General features: G+C 34.6%; 1 protein-coding gene across 3 annotated transcripts in view; it reads left to right on the top strand.

Moving 5' to 3' along the window:
• The window catches only part of Tnpo (transportin 1), a 491,580-nt gene that overhangs the window by 124,605 nt on the left and 348,766 nt on the right, over window positions 1-18,209 (top strand). For all 3 annotated transcript variants that reach the window (XM_090390863.1, XM_090390862.1, XM_090390864.1), the window contains one exon: window positions 15,099-15,278. In XM_090390863.1, coding sequence (XP_090246989.1) covers window positions 15,099-15,278 — 180 coding nt within the window. The remainder of the gene's footprint in view (window positions 1-15,098; window positions 15,279-18,209) is intronic.

Raw genomic sequence — 18,209 nt, forward strand, 5'->3', positions numbered from 1 at the left:
CCCTTTTGAAACACTTAATATACACACACTCTCTCTCTCTCTCTCTTCAGTTTCAATTTCCTTTGACGTGTCCTTTAATTTTCTTGATGAATACATTTCACACACACACATGCACTGCAATGAATAAAATTCAGCAAATTTGAATTGCTCGACAATGTGGTCTTTGCCACCATTATTCATCCATGCATTGGTGCTCTGCCAACAATATCGTATTTAAACAACAAAAAAAAAAAACAATGCATTTACTTACAAACTAACTATTTCAGTTAATCCCATGCCTGTTTGAAACAAAAACTGCAATAAGTTAACCTAATATATTATTAAATAAAATTCAAAAGAGGTACTTATCCTTCAGCAGTGATAATTCCACTCTACACACATAATACATCACCTGGCATCCAAAAAAAAAAAAATATATATATATATATATATATATAACTGAATAGATATCATTATTACCATGCTTGCCCAAATATAAATGTAGTTTCATGGTATTTATTAGAAGAAAACAGACACTGAACAGTGCTTTTTTTTTGGTATCAAAGTAAAGAAAATTAAATCTCTAGAGTACATTGATCCAATAACCAGATTTTTGTTTACAAAGCAGCAAAACTTAGTCTTTTGAAAATACCACTTTTTATGTTATACAGAACATTATTTTCTTAATATTTTGCAGATATTCCATAATTCAAGTTTAGTAACTTGTAGTTTAAAGCCTAATATCCCTCCAACTCAAATATGTGCTTCTGTAAATATCCTGATATTCTGTCAGCTCTTTACGTTAAAATCATAAGAAAATATGGAGCAGTAATTATAATTTTTATAAGAGCATTTCAGGTAAAATTTTTGGATTCTACTTTACACAACTGTTGGATGTTATCTAATGATAAAGATGGCATGGAAATTGGATGCTTTATATTCTATTTGGATGGCATAACCAAAGGTCTACCGTCCTCCCACTGCATGTTCCCCCTGCTCTTTTTCTCTTTACCTCTGATCACTGACATGATAGTGAACTCAATTAACTATAGTGTCACCACAGTTAATATAATTACACTACAGTTAAGTGTCACTGTAGCACAATTGTAAGAACGATGGTGTGTTGTGCCTTTTGATTGGAAAAGGCTTAAGTTCAATTCTCATTGTGTTATGAGAGGAATCTTTATATAGTTTTTTTTTTTTTTTTCATTTGAAAGTGAGTTAGGTGTTCTCATATGGAGGTAGCAGGATGTTTTTCTCCTTGAAACTCTGGTTTTTCATCCTGCGTATTGGCACATTGCCCTTCAGAACACATGCAATTTACAAACAAAAAATGCTGTTCGTGGTGATGGACAGTAGATGGCATTGATGATAGTTGTTTGTAGCAGGAGAATTAAGTATTAGGGGAGACAGGTGCGTGTGTAGTGGAGTGGAATAAAGTGTCTTCCTGCGATGAGTTCTTGGACTCCTTGGAGGTGTCATACAATTATAATAATAAAAAAAAAAACATATAAAAAATCTCTTCCACATCCATTTCATGAGCATTCACATGATAAACACCAACTTAATGACCATTAAGTTGGTGTTTATAATGTGAACCATTAATGACAGACATCCAAACCTGATTTTGTCTTTTTTTGACTAAACCTCAAATTACTAATTATATGAAGAGCCAAAGGCTTCAATTCGGCGACATAAACTTATTTAAGTTAAGGGATATTACATCCCATATTGTTTCATAGCCAAATAAGAAACTCAAAGAGTTTCATGCCGAATATAGTAGATATATAAAGTTCGGCGAGTCCAAGCATAAGCAAATACCTGGATAGTGTTACAACTGACCCTTTAGAGAATGCAACACTGAGGCAACTCATGGTAAGGGTGGAGCAAGCTCCGATCATATTTCCCCATAATATGAAACCCAGCTCCTAGGAGCTGTATTACTGTCGCCGAATTGAAGCCTTTGGCTCTTCATATAATTAATAATTTATTAGGACACCTTCTTGGCAATTCTCATAGTAGGGTATATGTAAGTTTTGTTTACTACAAACTTGGTATTTCTAGGTCTACCTACTCACTGATGAGACCTCAATAAAGGTTGAAACCAGTCTGGGTAGTGACCTTCTCTCACTTATAATGTAGAACAGTAATACAGCTCCTAGGAACTGGGTTTCACATTATGGGGAAATATCAAGTATAGTGATCCGAGCTTGTTCCACCCTTACCATGAATTGCCTCAGTGTTGCATTCTCTAAAGGGTCAGTTGTAACACTATCCAGGTATTTGATTACGCTTGGACTCGCCGAACTTTATATATCTACTATATTCAGCATGAAACTCTTTGAGTTTCTTATTCGGCTATGAAACAATATGGGATGTAATATCCCTCAAATTACTGTTACAACAACAGCCACAGTCAGTCTTAACTGTATACAAACTACACTCTGTATGATTCTTTCCTCCACAAAAGTGGTTCTAGTGCTTTTGTGCAGTTGGATATTCCTTGCCAGAAAGAAGCCAATTTTGAATCACATTTTTTTTTTATATTTTCTCTAGCTTAAGGTGACCACAACTCATTATATATCATTCATTTTCTGTTTCTCATTCCCAGAATTCTAATATAAGTTTTGTCTCTAGTGCAAAAACCTCTCCTCAGCCATTCACAGCATCATATCCTTTGGCACTACAACACCAGGTGGAAAGATGTTACAGAAATTATCCATGTTGGAATATTTGCCACTCGGTTCATAATTCTCACCTAATATCTAAGCACTGGTTTTCAAGAAGTGTGCCAAGGTGGTCCAAGAAAAACAGCAAATTGTATGTTGCTTGAGAATAGAAACTCCGGCTTTGTTCACAGCCTACACTGATGTCCACAACATCTTCACGATTATTAACAGAGCTAAGTCTGAAAGTGCTAAACATGGAAACTCACTGCCTATACCAATAGTAGTCATGTTTTCTATTCCCTTATAAAAGCTATTGGGTGCATTTTCTGCTCATGTATGTTCCAGTCTTTTGCTCACCCAAAGTATTGCAACATCATCTAAAGTAAAACTGACCTCCTGTCATTATTATTTTCATCCAACTCCTGTATAGATTACCAGGGCAAATCACCTTCATCTGTACCCAGAACATTGTGTTCCCCCTATATTAAAGATAATGCTAAAAGAAAGGGGATGACTATCAACCATCACACTATTAATTTGTTACTTTCTCTTTCTCTCTCTCTCTCTTTCTTTCATCTTGGTACTGTCTGAAGTAATGGAGAAAGTCATCAACCTTTGAACTTCTTCCACACTTAGAGAATTGACATGTAATCAGTGACCATTAATAAGGATTCTGCCAATCAATGTCCACACAGATCTCTTTGCACTTCATCTCTCTCTTTGGACACCTTCCATGTTTAGAATTGGAGAAACCTGTACTGTTCCACTCAACATATCCTAGGTATTTGATGGCATTTTGACATCAAAGGCTGCTCAGCAAATTGCCATTTATGGTCTGCCTTCCACTTGTTGAATTGCAGTTTTATATTTGATAGAGCTGGTTCTCTATTCAAATTTTCCTGTTAATGCAGTGATCTACATAAACTACCTTCTCTCACTTACCTCACACTCTTTTCACAGTTTTGCTGATAATAGCATTCTGCTCTCCTCCTACCCATGTGACAAACCTTGCAGTGTTCAGACATATCAAGCTTTAAAATCTATAAATACTGGCCACTGAATTAGAAATCTTTATGCTGATGTACATAAATGTCACTTATGCAGCATATATGCAAAATATTTGGTCATGTGTGTGTCATCACATCTTCTAGGCAACTAAGAATGCTGCTGGTCAGTAATCGTCAATAGTGTTGATCACAATGGGAAAAGCAAAGGATCTTTTGGAGTTTGATAAAGGACTTATTTTGGTGCCCATCTGGCTGGAGTCATAATTTTGAAAACAGCAGAACTGTTTGGTTTCTCAAATGGTGAGATATCCCTGGTGTTTAGTCAGTGGAAAAATAATTCATTGCTTGTCTAAGAGGCGAAACTGTTGTCCTAAGACAATCTGTCAGGAATGAGAACACCGTCATCTGAGAAAGCTTATATGGACAAACAACTTCCTGTATACAGCAATTGACCAAAGCATTTAATTAAAGTTGTTCCTAACTCATATCTCTTTAAACTATACATAAAGAATTGAAGAGGAACAGTATTGGCAGTTGCTAAAGGAAATTCAATACTATATTGAATGTATGTGTACAATTAGTGCTCTAAACTCTGATTTTCGTATCATCCTCTATTGTATTGTTGATAACCTAGTCACCTTCAGTGCTACCAAATGTAGGTTTGGTTTTTTTTTCTTGCAAAATGACCTTGGTTCTCAAAAAAAAATGATATCTCATTAGAAAAACGGGAGTAATATTTTCTAATTAAATGCCTAAACATGGATGCTTAGAGAAATGTTCTTTTTAAGGAAACAGTGTTTCTACCTTAATGCACATAAACAAAACAAGCTCTGAATTTTTCCAATTGGGAGCTTGTTTTGTCTGTTTTCCAATTTTACAATTCTCAATTCCACTCCTGAGAGCTAGAAGAACTTGTAGTGCATTAGTGCAATGTGTAGGTGAGAGTTTGGAAAGAAGCAACCTGTTGACAGCTTGAAAAGCTGATGTGGTTGTTCAGGCACTGCATCAGGAAGTGTGAGATTAGAGCTAATCTTGGATGTATGGTCATTTAAACAGAATGGAAGAAGAAAAGGTCAGCAAAACAGGTATTTGATGCTAAGATGGCAAGAAAAGACTCAGAGGAAGACCGAGATGTAGTTGGATTGATTCAATCAGGAATGCCCTAGAACACTAAAATATTAGATTTGACAATATCAGTGCTGAAAAGTAACAGGTTTGGAGGAAATATAATACTAGTAATATAAGAATCGAAAAGAGTACACAACATCTTTTCGATTCTTACAATCCAACACAAAACAGCAAAGATTCAATACGTCGGGTTCCAATTCCTTGCATTTCCGGGATTTCAGAACCAATTTCAGGAATTCTGAAGAAATATGATTTAACAACCACTTATCCACCCATTAACAAATTATCCACCCATTTTCCTTCTTCTAAAGATAAATGCTCAGCTATATCTCTACCTGGTGTGTATCAAGTTCCATGTAACTGTAATCTTTCTTACTTTGGACAAACTTGGACACTCTATAGAAAAAAGAATTCAAGAGCATCAATCATCCATTCAACACAACAAACCCGAGAAATCTGGATTAGCTCAGCACGGAATAGAAAGAAGCCACAACATCATTAGGTCCAAGACCCTCCTCCTACATAGATGTCGCTATAAATTTTAACGTTTATTTAAAGAAAGTGTGGAGGCCTTACTTGCATGTCCTAACTTGAATCGTAACGACTGTATATCTGTATCAAAAATTTGGGAAAGTTTAATCAGGATAACGCATTATTTTATTTTTTTATTTTTTTTTAATATTAGTCTAATGTTATTTAAGATTATTACATGAATTTCTGAATTAATATCTTTAATTTAATCATGACTGATAAAAAAATGTTTACTCTAGAAAATAAGGGGATAATTTTAGTTAAGATAAAAAGCCATTTGGCTTTTTATCTTAACTAAAATGTTTACTCTTTTAATACTTAGCCATATGACATCACGTGGCTCGTTCTATTTGTAGATGATCAATTGTTCATAGTCCACCTCGTTGTTTAAAACTATTCCTATGTAGCCACTGAAGATGGTCTGTAATATTCACACTGAAATATTTGGCAAATTAAATAATATTCTTGTGTAAACGTGTATATATTTTATAAACTTAAATATAAACTTGTATTGCTTTGTATAATGCTTCATTTAGTCCATATAATTGTAGCATTTTGAAAAGCTTTTCTCTGTTCACTTACATTCCTTTTCCAGATATCTGCCAAACTTAATTTAACCGTACTTAAGTACAGATCCTTGTTATATTCCCATGATTTCTCAATCATTTTTCATAAAGTGAAAAGACGATGTTGGCAATCTCTGTTTATCCTGAATCCAGCTTGTATTTCTCCAAGTTTCTCTTCCACAATTTTTCTTAGCCTCATCTAAAGTACTCTTGCATAAATCTCATCTGGAACACTTAGTAGAGTAATTCCTCTGTAATTTTCACATTGTTTTATTTCCCATTTTATAAATGGGAATTATGAGAGCTACTCCAATCATCTTCTGATCAGGTTTTCTGAACTTCACATTATAACTACTGCAGAACTCTTATGCAGTAAACTGTCTATTTAATTTACCCCGTTTTAACGGACTTCGGATTTAACGGACATAATTTGACAAATAAATACAGATAATGAAATAATTAATAAAAAAAAGTAAATAATACCATGGTTAATCGGAAACCATCCGCAGTGTTTACAAATTGCATCTTCGGATACATTCGTGATATTTCGTGCATGTGCTTTGGTTCGGTAGCATCAGTAACATTGCTAGTGCAAAACACTGCTGTTTAGGCTATTGCTGGAATAATTTTTAGTTAAACCATTATTAATCATTATTCTTCTTCTTCCCTTCAGGTATTAGGCCTAGTGGCCTGTTACAGAGCTATCTTTAGCCCTTCTGAGCCTTACCCGTCCCGAGGATAAGGTGGCTAGCCCTATGCCTCCCGGTGTGTCCTATGTCTGTAGCTGCGTATGTTCATGAGGCCAGTTTGCCTGCTTGCAGGAGGAAAAACCCCAGATAAACTGGGGAGAAAAACCCTGCTGCCCACGCCCAAGACCAGCTAACTTGGCTATGTCTGAGAAAGATCCTTAAGCTTCTCACGTTGGTGACAAGAATTGAACCCAGGACACTCCTTTCCCAGGCATATGGTTTCGAAGTGCATAGCCACTCGGCTAATCGCGAGGACATTAATCATTAATATTAAATCATATTAATCATATCAGATCAATAATATTAATCATTATTAATATCAGTTAATATGTCTGGGGTTAAACAAAAACTAGTAAACTTGACGATAGCACAGAAACTTGAATTAATAAGTAAATTGGAAAGTTGTGCATCTGTTGCTCATGTTTGTGAACTTTATGGAGTAAAAAAGCAAACATTTGCAGACATATGCAAAAATAAAGACAAACTTACGCAGTTTTTGCTAAAATATAGCATTTAGAACTCCAAAAGTGGTTTCACTGTGGCAGACAAGAAACGTGAAGTTGACCAAGCATAAGAATTTAGAAGAAGGAGTTGACACGTGGTCGTTCGACAGCGGGCTAGTGGTGTTTTTGTTTGTGGTGTTGAACTAAGGTCAACTGCTGAAAAAACTGGCACAACATGTGGGCTTACAGTTCCAGGTGAGTGATTAGTGGCTTTGGCACTTTCGTAAATGCCATGGCATTGCAAACATGTGGTGAAGCACTGAGTGCCAATATTGAACAAGTTTAACCCTTCAGAAAATAAATCAATGAATCTGAGGGTCTTATTTTGTATCAAGTTTACAATTCAGATGAGACCTGCCTGTTCTATCATGCTGTTCCCAAAAATACCCTCACAAACAAACATGAGATTAGCACACCTGGCTGCAAATTAAACAAGGAGTGCATTTCAACCTTACTTTGTGCTAATGCCGATGGCATGCATCGCCTCCTGAAGATGTAAAAGCTGTTTTATTTCTCGATAATGCATCAGCCCATCCTAATGCGAAGTTTGTTAGTAGGAATGGAAGAATAAAATGTATCTTTCTTCCTCCAAACACCACTTCTATAATACAGTCTATAGACCAGAGCGTCATTGTTGCTTGCAAGAGATTGTATAGGAAGAAATTTCTTGAAGAGGTTTTGGTTGTCTCGGAGAACGAAAACGATCCCAAAGAAGATGCAAGAGGAGCCAGGATACTTCAGAATTTGTGTGCATACAACAAGTCTGCCATCTTTAATTTTGCTGCCACTTGGAAGGAGATAAAGAATACAACATTGGCTAATGGCCTGACCAAGTTACTGAATGGGAGTGAACCAGAATACGATTTCAGAGGTTTTTGAAACCTCTGATTTCCATGCATACTTTGATGCGAGCTGGTGATAATGTCAGTGAGAATGACATTGAACAGTGGCTAGACATTGACGAGGGCAACCCAGGCTACCACATTCTCAACCATGAAGAGATTGCTGAAGATATTCTATGGGGCGATCAGGAGGTTGACAATGAGGAAGAAATGGTTCCAGCTGGTCTGAAACTATTGGTGGTTAGAGAACACATGGACGACATCATCTCGTTCATAGGTACATCTTCAGATCAGAGGTGATTGCTTATTACAAACATTTTTGGCAATTTCGATCGTTAATTTTTAAGAAATAGTATAAAAGTGGAAAGCAACTGAAACTAAAATGCTATTTACATAAAAATGTTCTCATTTAAATATATTAATACTGTACCACTGCAAGTGTTTTATTTTCAATACTATTCCTAAGATTCGCGATTTAATGGACTTTTGATTTTGCGGACAACCCTAAGCCCCTAGTCTGTTAAATCGAGAGTTTACTGTATCTCCATATTTGAGTGTTTTTGGTCAAATATCATCTGTTCCAGCTATCTTTTCATGTTTCAAGCTTTATAAAGTCTACTCTCATCATCAAAACTGTCTATAGGATTATTGGTCAATGAGGGAAGGCTATTCCTATTTATGAGAAAGAGGATAGGTAATAGAAGAACTCCTAGGCACTCTGCATTGGTGGAAAAGTTCAAAGAGAGAAAGCAGTGCATCATTACATGCAATCAATGACCAGATAGAAAACTGAATACTTAATTACAGACTGTGGAAGGATGGCAGTTTACTGAGAAGGCTTCTATGTCAGACATAATCAAATGTTCCAGAAATGTCAAAAGCAGCAGCAGCACACATTTCTCCAAACCTTTGTATGGCACATGTCCAATGGTGGGTTATGTAGGCTAAGAGAACTGCTGTGAACCTAGTTGCACAAATGGTGGTCCTTGATTAACTGGTTAGTCTCTAGATAAGATGACATTTTTCCATTATCCTGGAGAGAATTGAGGTGATTGTGATTGGCGATTAGTTTGACAACTTTTTAAGGTTAGGTATATACATACTTCCGTGTAGCAGAATAAGTACCAGCTGAATATAAATGATTGAAGAAATGATAGACTGGTGCTGGTTCTGGAACTTGACTTTTATGTCCATTTGAAGAGATGTGATCAAGTCTTGAAGAGTTTTTTAGTGTCTAAATTTTTAAGATTTTTCTGATTTTTGTTGAAAGATTACATCAGGAGGCATATGCTCTTTTTCTGGTATAGGAGGAAGTGATTTGCCATAGTGTCATATGTGCAGATATTGGAAGACAAAAATGATGCCTGGAGGTTAGATTTATCTTTAGTGTTGTAACAGTAGTGCCATCTGGAGAGAGAGAAAGCATAGATGAGCAGAAGTTGCATCCACTAGTCTTTGCAATGGGGCCTGAAGGCATGATTGCCATTTGGACAAGTGACAAGGTTTTTGCTATTGGCACTTGTAGATTTAGATTTGCTGATAATAGTTTTACATTTGTTGCATGCTTCAGTATAAGCTGAGTATACAGTTGGAGTTTTTATTACAAGTCCTACCTTGTGTTGAATTTTTTCTTGAACTGTTGAACTGCATTGCTATTAAACTATAGGGTTGGAAAGTGGACGTGAATCTTTAATAGAGTAAGGAATGAAGGCTTCTGAAAACAGCTTGTCTAGCAAAAACTATATGCCATATACTATAATTTGCAGCAAATTTCCTTTGGATTTTGATCCTGTATATTTAGATAGAAATTACAATCACAAACATTTTTTTGCTACAAAGTAATCTAATAAATTAATAGTCAGAATCGTACTGTTATTTCTCTGCCCATTAATATACCATTGATTTAATCCACATAAGAAATTCTGTTTGATATCTTTGGGTTTGAACCCTCCCTATGATGCAGAACATTCATTTTCAACTGAATATTTCAATGCTTTTCAGTTGAATGTGAGTAACCTACGTTATATAGGATGGCAGAATTTTTCTTTACAGAAACTTTTTTATTATTATTTTATTTATACCGCAGGAAGATGCTGAGAAGAAAAAAGAACATATACAATTAACAGACATAACACGTACAATACTTTTAGCAACTAAACCTCTTTTTTTTTCTCTCTCTCTCTCTGTCCTCTTCATGGAATCATTTTTGTTAGTTTCTGCTGGAGCCTTTTTTATTCCCCCATGGAGAGTAGATAAGGCCCTAACTTTGTTTTGCAGATTCGGAGGCAGTAAATCTTTACCCTTAGCCAGTCAGAAACAGCTGGCTGGCTCAAGACTATCACTAATTTTAATGGCATCTATTGAAGAGAGTATGACAGAAAGTTCCCCCACTTTGTGTTCCTAACACAACATATTGTCTGGAATAATGTGACTTCTGTGGTTGATTTCCTTGAGTTTCCAGTTACGATCCAGAAAGAACACAAGAATCAAACCGGAAACATGCAAATTCACAGACCCAAAAAGGCATGTCAACTTTCATCAAACATCAAGACAATGTTGATTTTTTTTTTTTTTGTTTTTTTGTTTTTTTGATATGAATGGAATTATACACAAAGAATTTGTTCCTCCTGGGCAGACAATGAACCAACACACTGCACAGGCATGGGGAAGTGAGTGAGGGAAATTAGTGCTGGAGAAGCATGCCCAATGGCATGCCAAAACTGTTTAATCCTATGTGACTCTAAGTTCCTGGACTATAGTTCGAAATTAGAAATGGCGCTTAAACTGCAAATCAAATTTCTTGCATTCTCAAGCATTTGAACTCTGGAACGTTCGAAGTTAGAAGCATTTGTGGTATGAGGCACCACTGTATATATAATTATATACACATGAAGATTATGAAGATGATTTGTTGGTGTTCTATCATCTGTGACAGGAGTGGCCAACCTTTGACATTCCATGCACCTATTTTTACACATACAAGTTTAGATGCACCATACAACTCTTATACTGTTAAAAACTCTTTCGATTTCTTCCTTTTTTTCTTAATCATATATTCTCTCTATCAGACGCAAGCACTAGCTTCAGTTTTCCTTCTCTTTCAGTCTGATGCTTTGTTGTATAGTGTCTATTAAGATTATCATCGTCAAATTCCTGACATGTGCCCTCAAGGGGGATACGGAGGGGATACAGGATATTATGATAGTACTACATGAAAAACTTACATTATTTCTAATTTCCTATCAACAATTTTCCTCCAAATCAATCCACCTATATCTTGGTCTTCCTCTGAGTCTTTTTCCTGCTATCCTGGCAAAGAACATTTGTTTACTTAACCTTTCCTCTTCCATTCTGTTCAACTGGTCACACCACCTGAGATAAGTTCTGCTAACACATTTCTGAATGCTAACAATGTCAAGTTCTTTCCTAACATCCTCATTTTTAAAATGATACTGCCATTGATGTCATCTGTTCTCTATTAGAGAGTCCTCTAATCTTAATGAGGACTCTCATATGGTCTCCAGTCTTTGATCAAGAGTTTTATTTCTAAACCTAGCTCTCAGATCCATAAATTAAAATGTTTGAACACTGTCTTGTACACAGCTAGTTTAGTGTTATGAGTAACCTCTCTCTTATTCCATATACATTTATTCAGCTGACTTCCTACCATACCATCTTTGCTAATTCTGCTGTCTATTTTCAGTTTAATTTGCCATCTTCACTAAAAAAGTGTACCTATGTAGCTGAAATGTTTTATTTGTTCTATAGGTTCTCCATTCACAATGCCGTTGATATTTTCAGTTTTTCTGCTTATTTAGTGATATTAATTAAACCTATTCAGGTTTAATTAATATTACTTTCCTTCATAATGTGATCCATATAGATAATGAATAACAGAGAGGATAATGTACATCCTTGTCTGACACCAGGTTTAACATCAAACCATCTTCCTGTACTTCAATTCTAACTGCTGACTTACAACTCAAATAAAGACTAAGTATTGCTTGATATAATGCCCCATTGACACCATATAACTGTAGCATTTTGAATAGCTTTTCTCTTGGCACCTTGTCATGTGCCTTTTGCAGGTCTATAAAACTTAAATACAGATCTTTGTTATATTCCCACGATTTTCAACTATTCGTTGTAAAGTGAAAATCTGATCCTGACAGCATCTATTTGGCCTGAATCCAGCTTATTCTTCATTAAGCTTCCCTTCCATAATCCTTCTCAACTATTTTTCAAGTATACATGCATAAATCTTACCAGGAACACTCAGTAGGGAAATACCTCTGTAATTCTCAAAGTTTTGTTTCCCTTTTTATATATGGGTGCTATGAGAGTTCTATTCTAGGATCATGCCTTTTGTTATGCAAGAAAGTGTTTTCATATACAGTGCACAATGGTTTTCCTGACGGATTTGCTATAAGTTAATAAATGTTAATAGGTTTGCACTGTTATGGGTGACTAAATGTAAAAACAAGTCTTAATTTTCACAAAGAATGAACAAAGGACATCTCCGTAACATAGAAATATTAATTGTAAACTGATTGACAAAAACCTACAACACGCTGCTGTTGCTAATGCTTGGCAGATCAAACAAGTGAATGTGCAAAATATGTGCAAGAAACAGTAAAATTGCTAAAAATAATTACTAAGTTTTAGCTTTTTATCTATAAATGTTTTTGGTTAAATCTGGAAACAGCATAACCCGTTTGGTATACAAATGACCCTGCAAATGAAGATAGATACACTACTATTTGCAGATGATCAAATAGTATTAGCTACATCAGAAGATGACTTACAAAGATAATTAAAATCGTTAAATGATATCTCAAAGCAATATAATATGACAATATCCAAAGAAAAAACAAAAATAATGGCATTCAAAGGAGAAAACCCAATAAGAAGTAAAATAGTGATAGATAATAAAATACTAGAACAAGTAAACACTTTCAGATACTTGGGATGTGATCTATCATACTAAGAAGAAAAAGACATAGACACTAAAATATCAAACTTTGTCAAAGTAAATGGCATAATAAATAGTATATTTAAGCCATCCCTGGTACAAAAACACACTAGAATCAAACTATATAATGTCTTGTCAAAACCAACTCTACTATATGGAAGCAAAACATGGACCATGAAAAGGAAAGATGAAAAACGAATTCAAACAGCAGAAATGAAGTTCCTCAGAAAAACAGCTGGATATACCAAGTGGGACCACAAAACAAATGAAGAAATCTTACAAACCCTAAAAATCAAACCAATTAATTACTACATAAGACAGTATAAACAAAAATGGCTAGAACATTTAAATCGAATGGACAACAGCAGACTACCAAAAATATTATACAGATACAAAATAAGTGGAAAAAGAAGAATCGGAAGACCAAGAAAGAGATGGCATGAGACCGGAACAGGCCACATGTCCTATATTCCATGATAGGAAGAAGAAGACTCTTTTGCATAAATATGCTTACTGTTTATTATTATCATTGAAATACAGTGTGCCATCCATGATCTATGCCATGCAACTGCAAACAGTAAAAGTGGCATTCTTAAGCATTATAAATGGTAAGGGAGACTTAAGGAGGAATTCTTTTAAAAATGAATTTTAGATGAGAAGTGTCAAGAACTTTAGAACAAAAATGGGTGGCAAAGATAACATTTTTTTAGCCTCCAAAATAAACAGTTGGAATGGTGTAGTGATTTAAGAATTGATAATTTTATGAGCTGTCCCATTTGAACCAGTTTGCTTTGAATCTGATTTGTTCAAATTGAGTATTTCATGAGATATTAAAATGCAGCTACTTTATTATGGTTAATATGTATCTAGTGACTACTTCCTTATGAAAAATTATTTCTATTCAGTTAGTTCATTCTGCCTTGTTTGAAGCAATGCCAAAAGCTATTATTAATTGTTAAAAATCATTGAGATTTACTAATTGTGCAACAAATGAAACTAGTGTGTGGAATGATTTTTCAGATTTCCCAAGCTTTGTTTTGATGAAAATGATTGATTGGAATCTTGGATACTATATTTCTATTCCTGTTGAAGTTAATTTTGAACAGGCTTCTGCTGAAAATAATTGAATTACTTCACTGTTGCTTTAGTGAACCATGCTGTAAAAAAAGAACATAAATATCATTTTATAGCATCATGGGAGCCCTGAAAGTGTTCCACTTCAGTGTGATCCTTGTAGAGATGCCTGTAATCTATTTTTCATTATTTTTTCATTCTCCTCCTTTATCCCCACACCCAAAGTTTGCAGGACTTATGATGCAAGTGTAATGTCTGTGTGTGGGCAAATGGTGAAGGAGAAAGAAGTAACCCATTTATATATTCCTTGAAAATGAAATATTTTTGGAGGAAATAGTGTGAAGAAAGCCATGTCAGAGGCTTTTTCTATATTTTTTTTTTTAAAAAAAGACAGAAACAAAATGTGAGAAGGTGACTAGAGTGAGTCTATGAGAGAGATAGTCATCTGTTAGGTAGACTGCCCTCTTCTGGATTACATCAAGCATTTTTAATGTTTGGTATGTCATCACAAATGCAAGAACAGTATTCTAAGATAGGATTTATTTGGGATGCACACACACACACACATATACATACATACATACATACATACAGTTTTAGGGAGTTGGACAAGTGGTTTCATTTTGAACTGAAGAGTACAGTAAATTTGTTTGAGAAGTGACCATGAATATGTTTACACCAGGAAATGCCAACTGAGGAAGAGAAACCTTAGATTTCTTAGAGATGTGAGTATTATCACAGGGAACAGTAAGTGAAGATCTTTTATATTAGTGCCTCTGTTTTGATACCATCAATATCTCAATAATTACTAAATTGTCACTTAAATCATGCATCTATTTATGTATAATTTTTGTTGCTCAATATACATTTTCTATAGTCATTCACAAACTGTAGTTCTTGGATTGATGATGATTATTTTTGGAGTAGTATGCTTAAATTATAGTTTAATTATATCAATTTTAAATATTTCTGCTTGGAACTCTTTGGTCAGTTCTTTTCAAATGTCTTCATTATCACATAAACAATTGTCATGTAAATACTTTAGTTATTATATATTTAATTATTGGTTTATTTACAGTATATGTTAATGCGAACTCAGGACCATGATGAAGGCGTAGCACTAGAAGCATGTGAATTTTGGCTATCACTTGCTGATGAGCCAATTTGCAAACAGGCACTAGCTCCTCATCTTCCTCGTTTGATACCAATTTTGGTGAGAGGTATGAAGTACTCTGAAATTGACATAATACTTTTAAAGGTATGTTGTATTTTGTTCTTGGAATCATGGTTCCATATTTAACATTTAATGAGAAATATAAAATAGATCAGTTTACTTTTTATCAGAACTTCTGTAATAATGGCATTATTTTTCTATAACTTGCAAATTATTATGATAATAGCATAATAATTTGCAAGTATAGTGTTTATTTCATATCCAAACACAAGGGTACAGTAGTAAGTGGTACAACATGATTTACAACAAATTAGGATACATTACAATGAAATCAGCTTAGATTTTGGTAGGTAATAATAATTAAGTTATTAGGTATATAATAATACAGGGAATAATAATTAAATATGAAAAGAAAGGAAACTATACATAACTTATATACAATAAATATAGTGAGATGTTCTTCGGTGTGTTGTACAATCAACTGCTCTTTCTGTGCAGGATATAAGGATAAGGTCCTCTTTTGTGCAAGGTGATGGAAGAAAGGGACAAGAAAGAAGGTGTTCCATGGACTGGGTTGTCCCACACTCACAGTTATCTGGGCCAGTGAGGTAGCCCATTTGATGAGGTTTTGTTTGCAGTGTCCTATCATTCAAAGTCTGTTGAGGCTTTTCCAGTCCAAGTGGGCACCACATGGAAGATGTTTGGCTGTTGAAATACCAGTATTATTTTCAGGATATAGTGTAAACCATTGTTGAAGTCTTGTTTCTGGGAGGTTTTTAGGTGGTTCAACAGTTGCCAGGAAGCTATGTCAGGCTCTTAGTCTTTGGGGCACTGCAGTCTAGCTGAATAGTGGGTGGCGTTCATCATTCATTTGTCTGCTTCTTTCGTCAGCTGAGAATGCAGTCTTTGAATTGAAAGGGGTGTAATACCAGCCAAAGTATATATAGGTCTTTTAGTGGTGTTGGTTTCAGGCATCCTGTAATTAAGTGGCAGCTTTCATTCAATGCTGGATCATATTGGTCAGCAGTATTCAGCAGAAGAATAGCAAAGGGTCAAGGCAGAGGCAGAAGATCTCAGTATGCTGCGATCTGCACCCCCATTTGGAGGAGGTAACCAATGCAACCTATCAACCAAACGCAAGTGATGAAGTATAGTGTAGGATATGCCTTTAATCAAGTTATAAATAGTGTGATAGAGTAAATTACATAGAGTAGAACCAGATAATTGAGATACATACCAGGAATATTATTATTCAAGTCTCCATGGAGTCAAGATATTCTATGCTTATTTAAGGATAATATCTTTATTATGAATAAAGTATAACATCTAATTGCTTTATGTCCAGCATCTTCAGGAAGTTTTCCCTGGGGAAGGAACAAATGAGGTAAGTAATGAAGTTTCACTTTTATGCATGAGTTTGTGAGTCTAAAGAGTTTATCTTGTTTTTTAATTAGTGAAATATACAGATGTGACCTCTTCATTTATATTAACATAATTTTATAAATGAAAGTATTTCCAGTATCTCACTTATTGGTATTTATTTCTCATGTTATTCTTTTTAAACCATAGAGTAGATTACTTTCAAATACATTTTTATTGCACATTTTAATTATTTAATTTGAATAAGGTTTTAATTATGTAATTGAACTTCAAGCTATCAATATACATGACATAGTCATCTTATTAAAGCACTCATAATTAATAAAAAGTGATTTGTGTACAGTAAGGCCCTGCCATATATTTTGCTTTATGATTTGCTCACATAACAATTTTCAGTCATGACCAGTGCCAATTTACATGACACTGTATTTGTTCATACAATTATTTTAGCGATATGATTGTCATGAATCGACCAATGCTTATTAGTTTTGTGGACTGTTTGTTTATGACGTCGTTGATCACTCCAATTCTCTCTCTCTTGGTATAAAAATTATTAACAGAAACTTAAAACACCTAACATATGCAGATGATATCATAATTTTTGCATACCCTCCAGAATGCTTTAATATAATGATAGAAGACCTATATCATGAAAGCAGAAAAGTTGGTCTAAAAATAAACAGATCAAAAAACTAAAATCATGTTTAATCATTTTGTAACACCAAAAAACATAATAATAGAAAACAGTTTCTTGGAAAGAGTCTCTTCATATACATACTTGGTCATCTCATTGATCTGAACTGTGGACTCCAAAAGGAAATAAATAGAAGAGTTCAACTTGTCTGGGGTGCATTCAGAAAATTGAAGACATTTATACTTCCAGTCATCACATATGGTTGCGAAACTTGGTCTCTAACAAAAGCACTGGCAAATAAACTAGCAACAACTCAAAGAAAAATGGAGAAGTTGATGCTAGGCATCACATTCAAAGATAAGAAGCAAAACACCTGGATAAGAAGTCAGACTCATATCACTGACATCATTCTTCACCACAAGCGACTAAAATGGAAATTATAGAATGTTCTGTAGGGTTTATTCAGATCTCATCATCCTTGTGACTAACCTACTGGAGATAATCTTAGCCTACTCCCTGTTTGTTACAAAACAGATAAGGTTTCATTTTCTTTTTTACATGATTCTACCACTGATCCTACCTGTTCACTTTCTTTTTTAAATTTTCTTAAAACTGCACCTGTTGTGTCTAATCCTTTGATCTGCTATCTTATTTCTAACCTCTATCTCACACACATAAATTAAAATGGGCTTGAACATCGTCTTGTGCATTGACAGATTTTGACTGATTTCTCTGTTATTCCATATAAATTTATTCAATTAACTCTCCACATACCAGTTTTGCTGTCTATTTTCATATAAAATTTGCCAGCTACACTAAAAGTGTGCATAAATAGCTGAAATGTTTGATTAGTTCTGTAGGTTCTCCATTCAGGATGCAGTTGATATTTTCCATGTTACTGTCTGTTTTCATAGTTTATTTTTATTGCTGATTTTCAGACAAAATTTGTTGTCAATTAAACAGTTTAGTTAAGGAATATAGACTCCTGCTAGATATATTTA

Source organism: Typopeltis vanoorti, chromosome 3, assembly GCF_054136105.1.
Source record: "Typopeltis vanoorti isolate ZY-2024b chromosome 3, IOZ_Tvanoo_1.0, whole genome shotgun sequence".
NCBI lineage: Eukaryota > Metazoa > Arthropoda > Arachnida > Uropygi > Thelyphonidae > Typopeltis > Typopeltis vanoorti.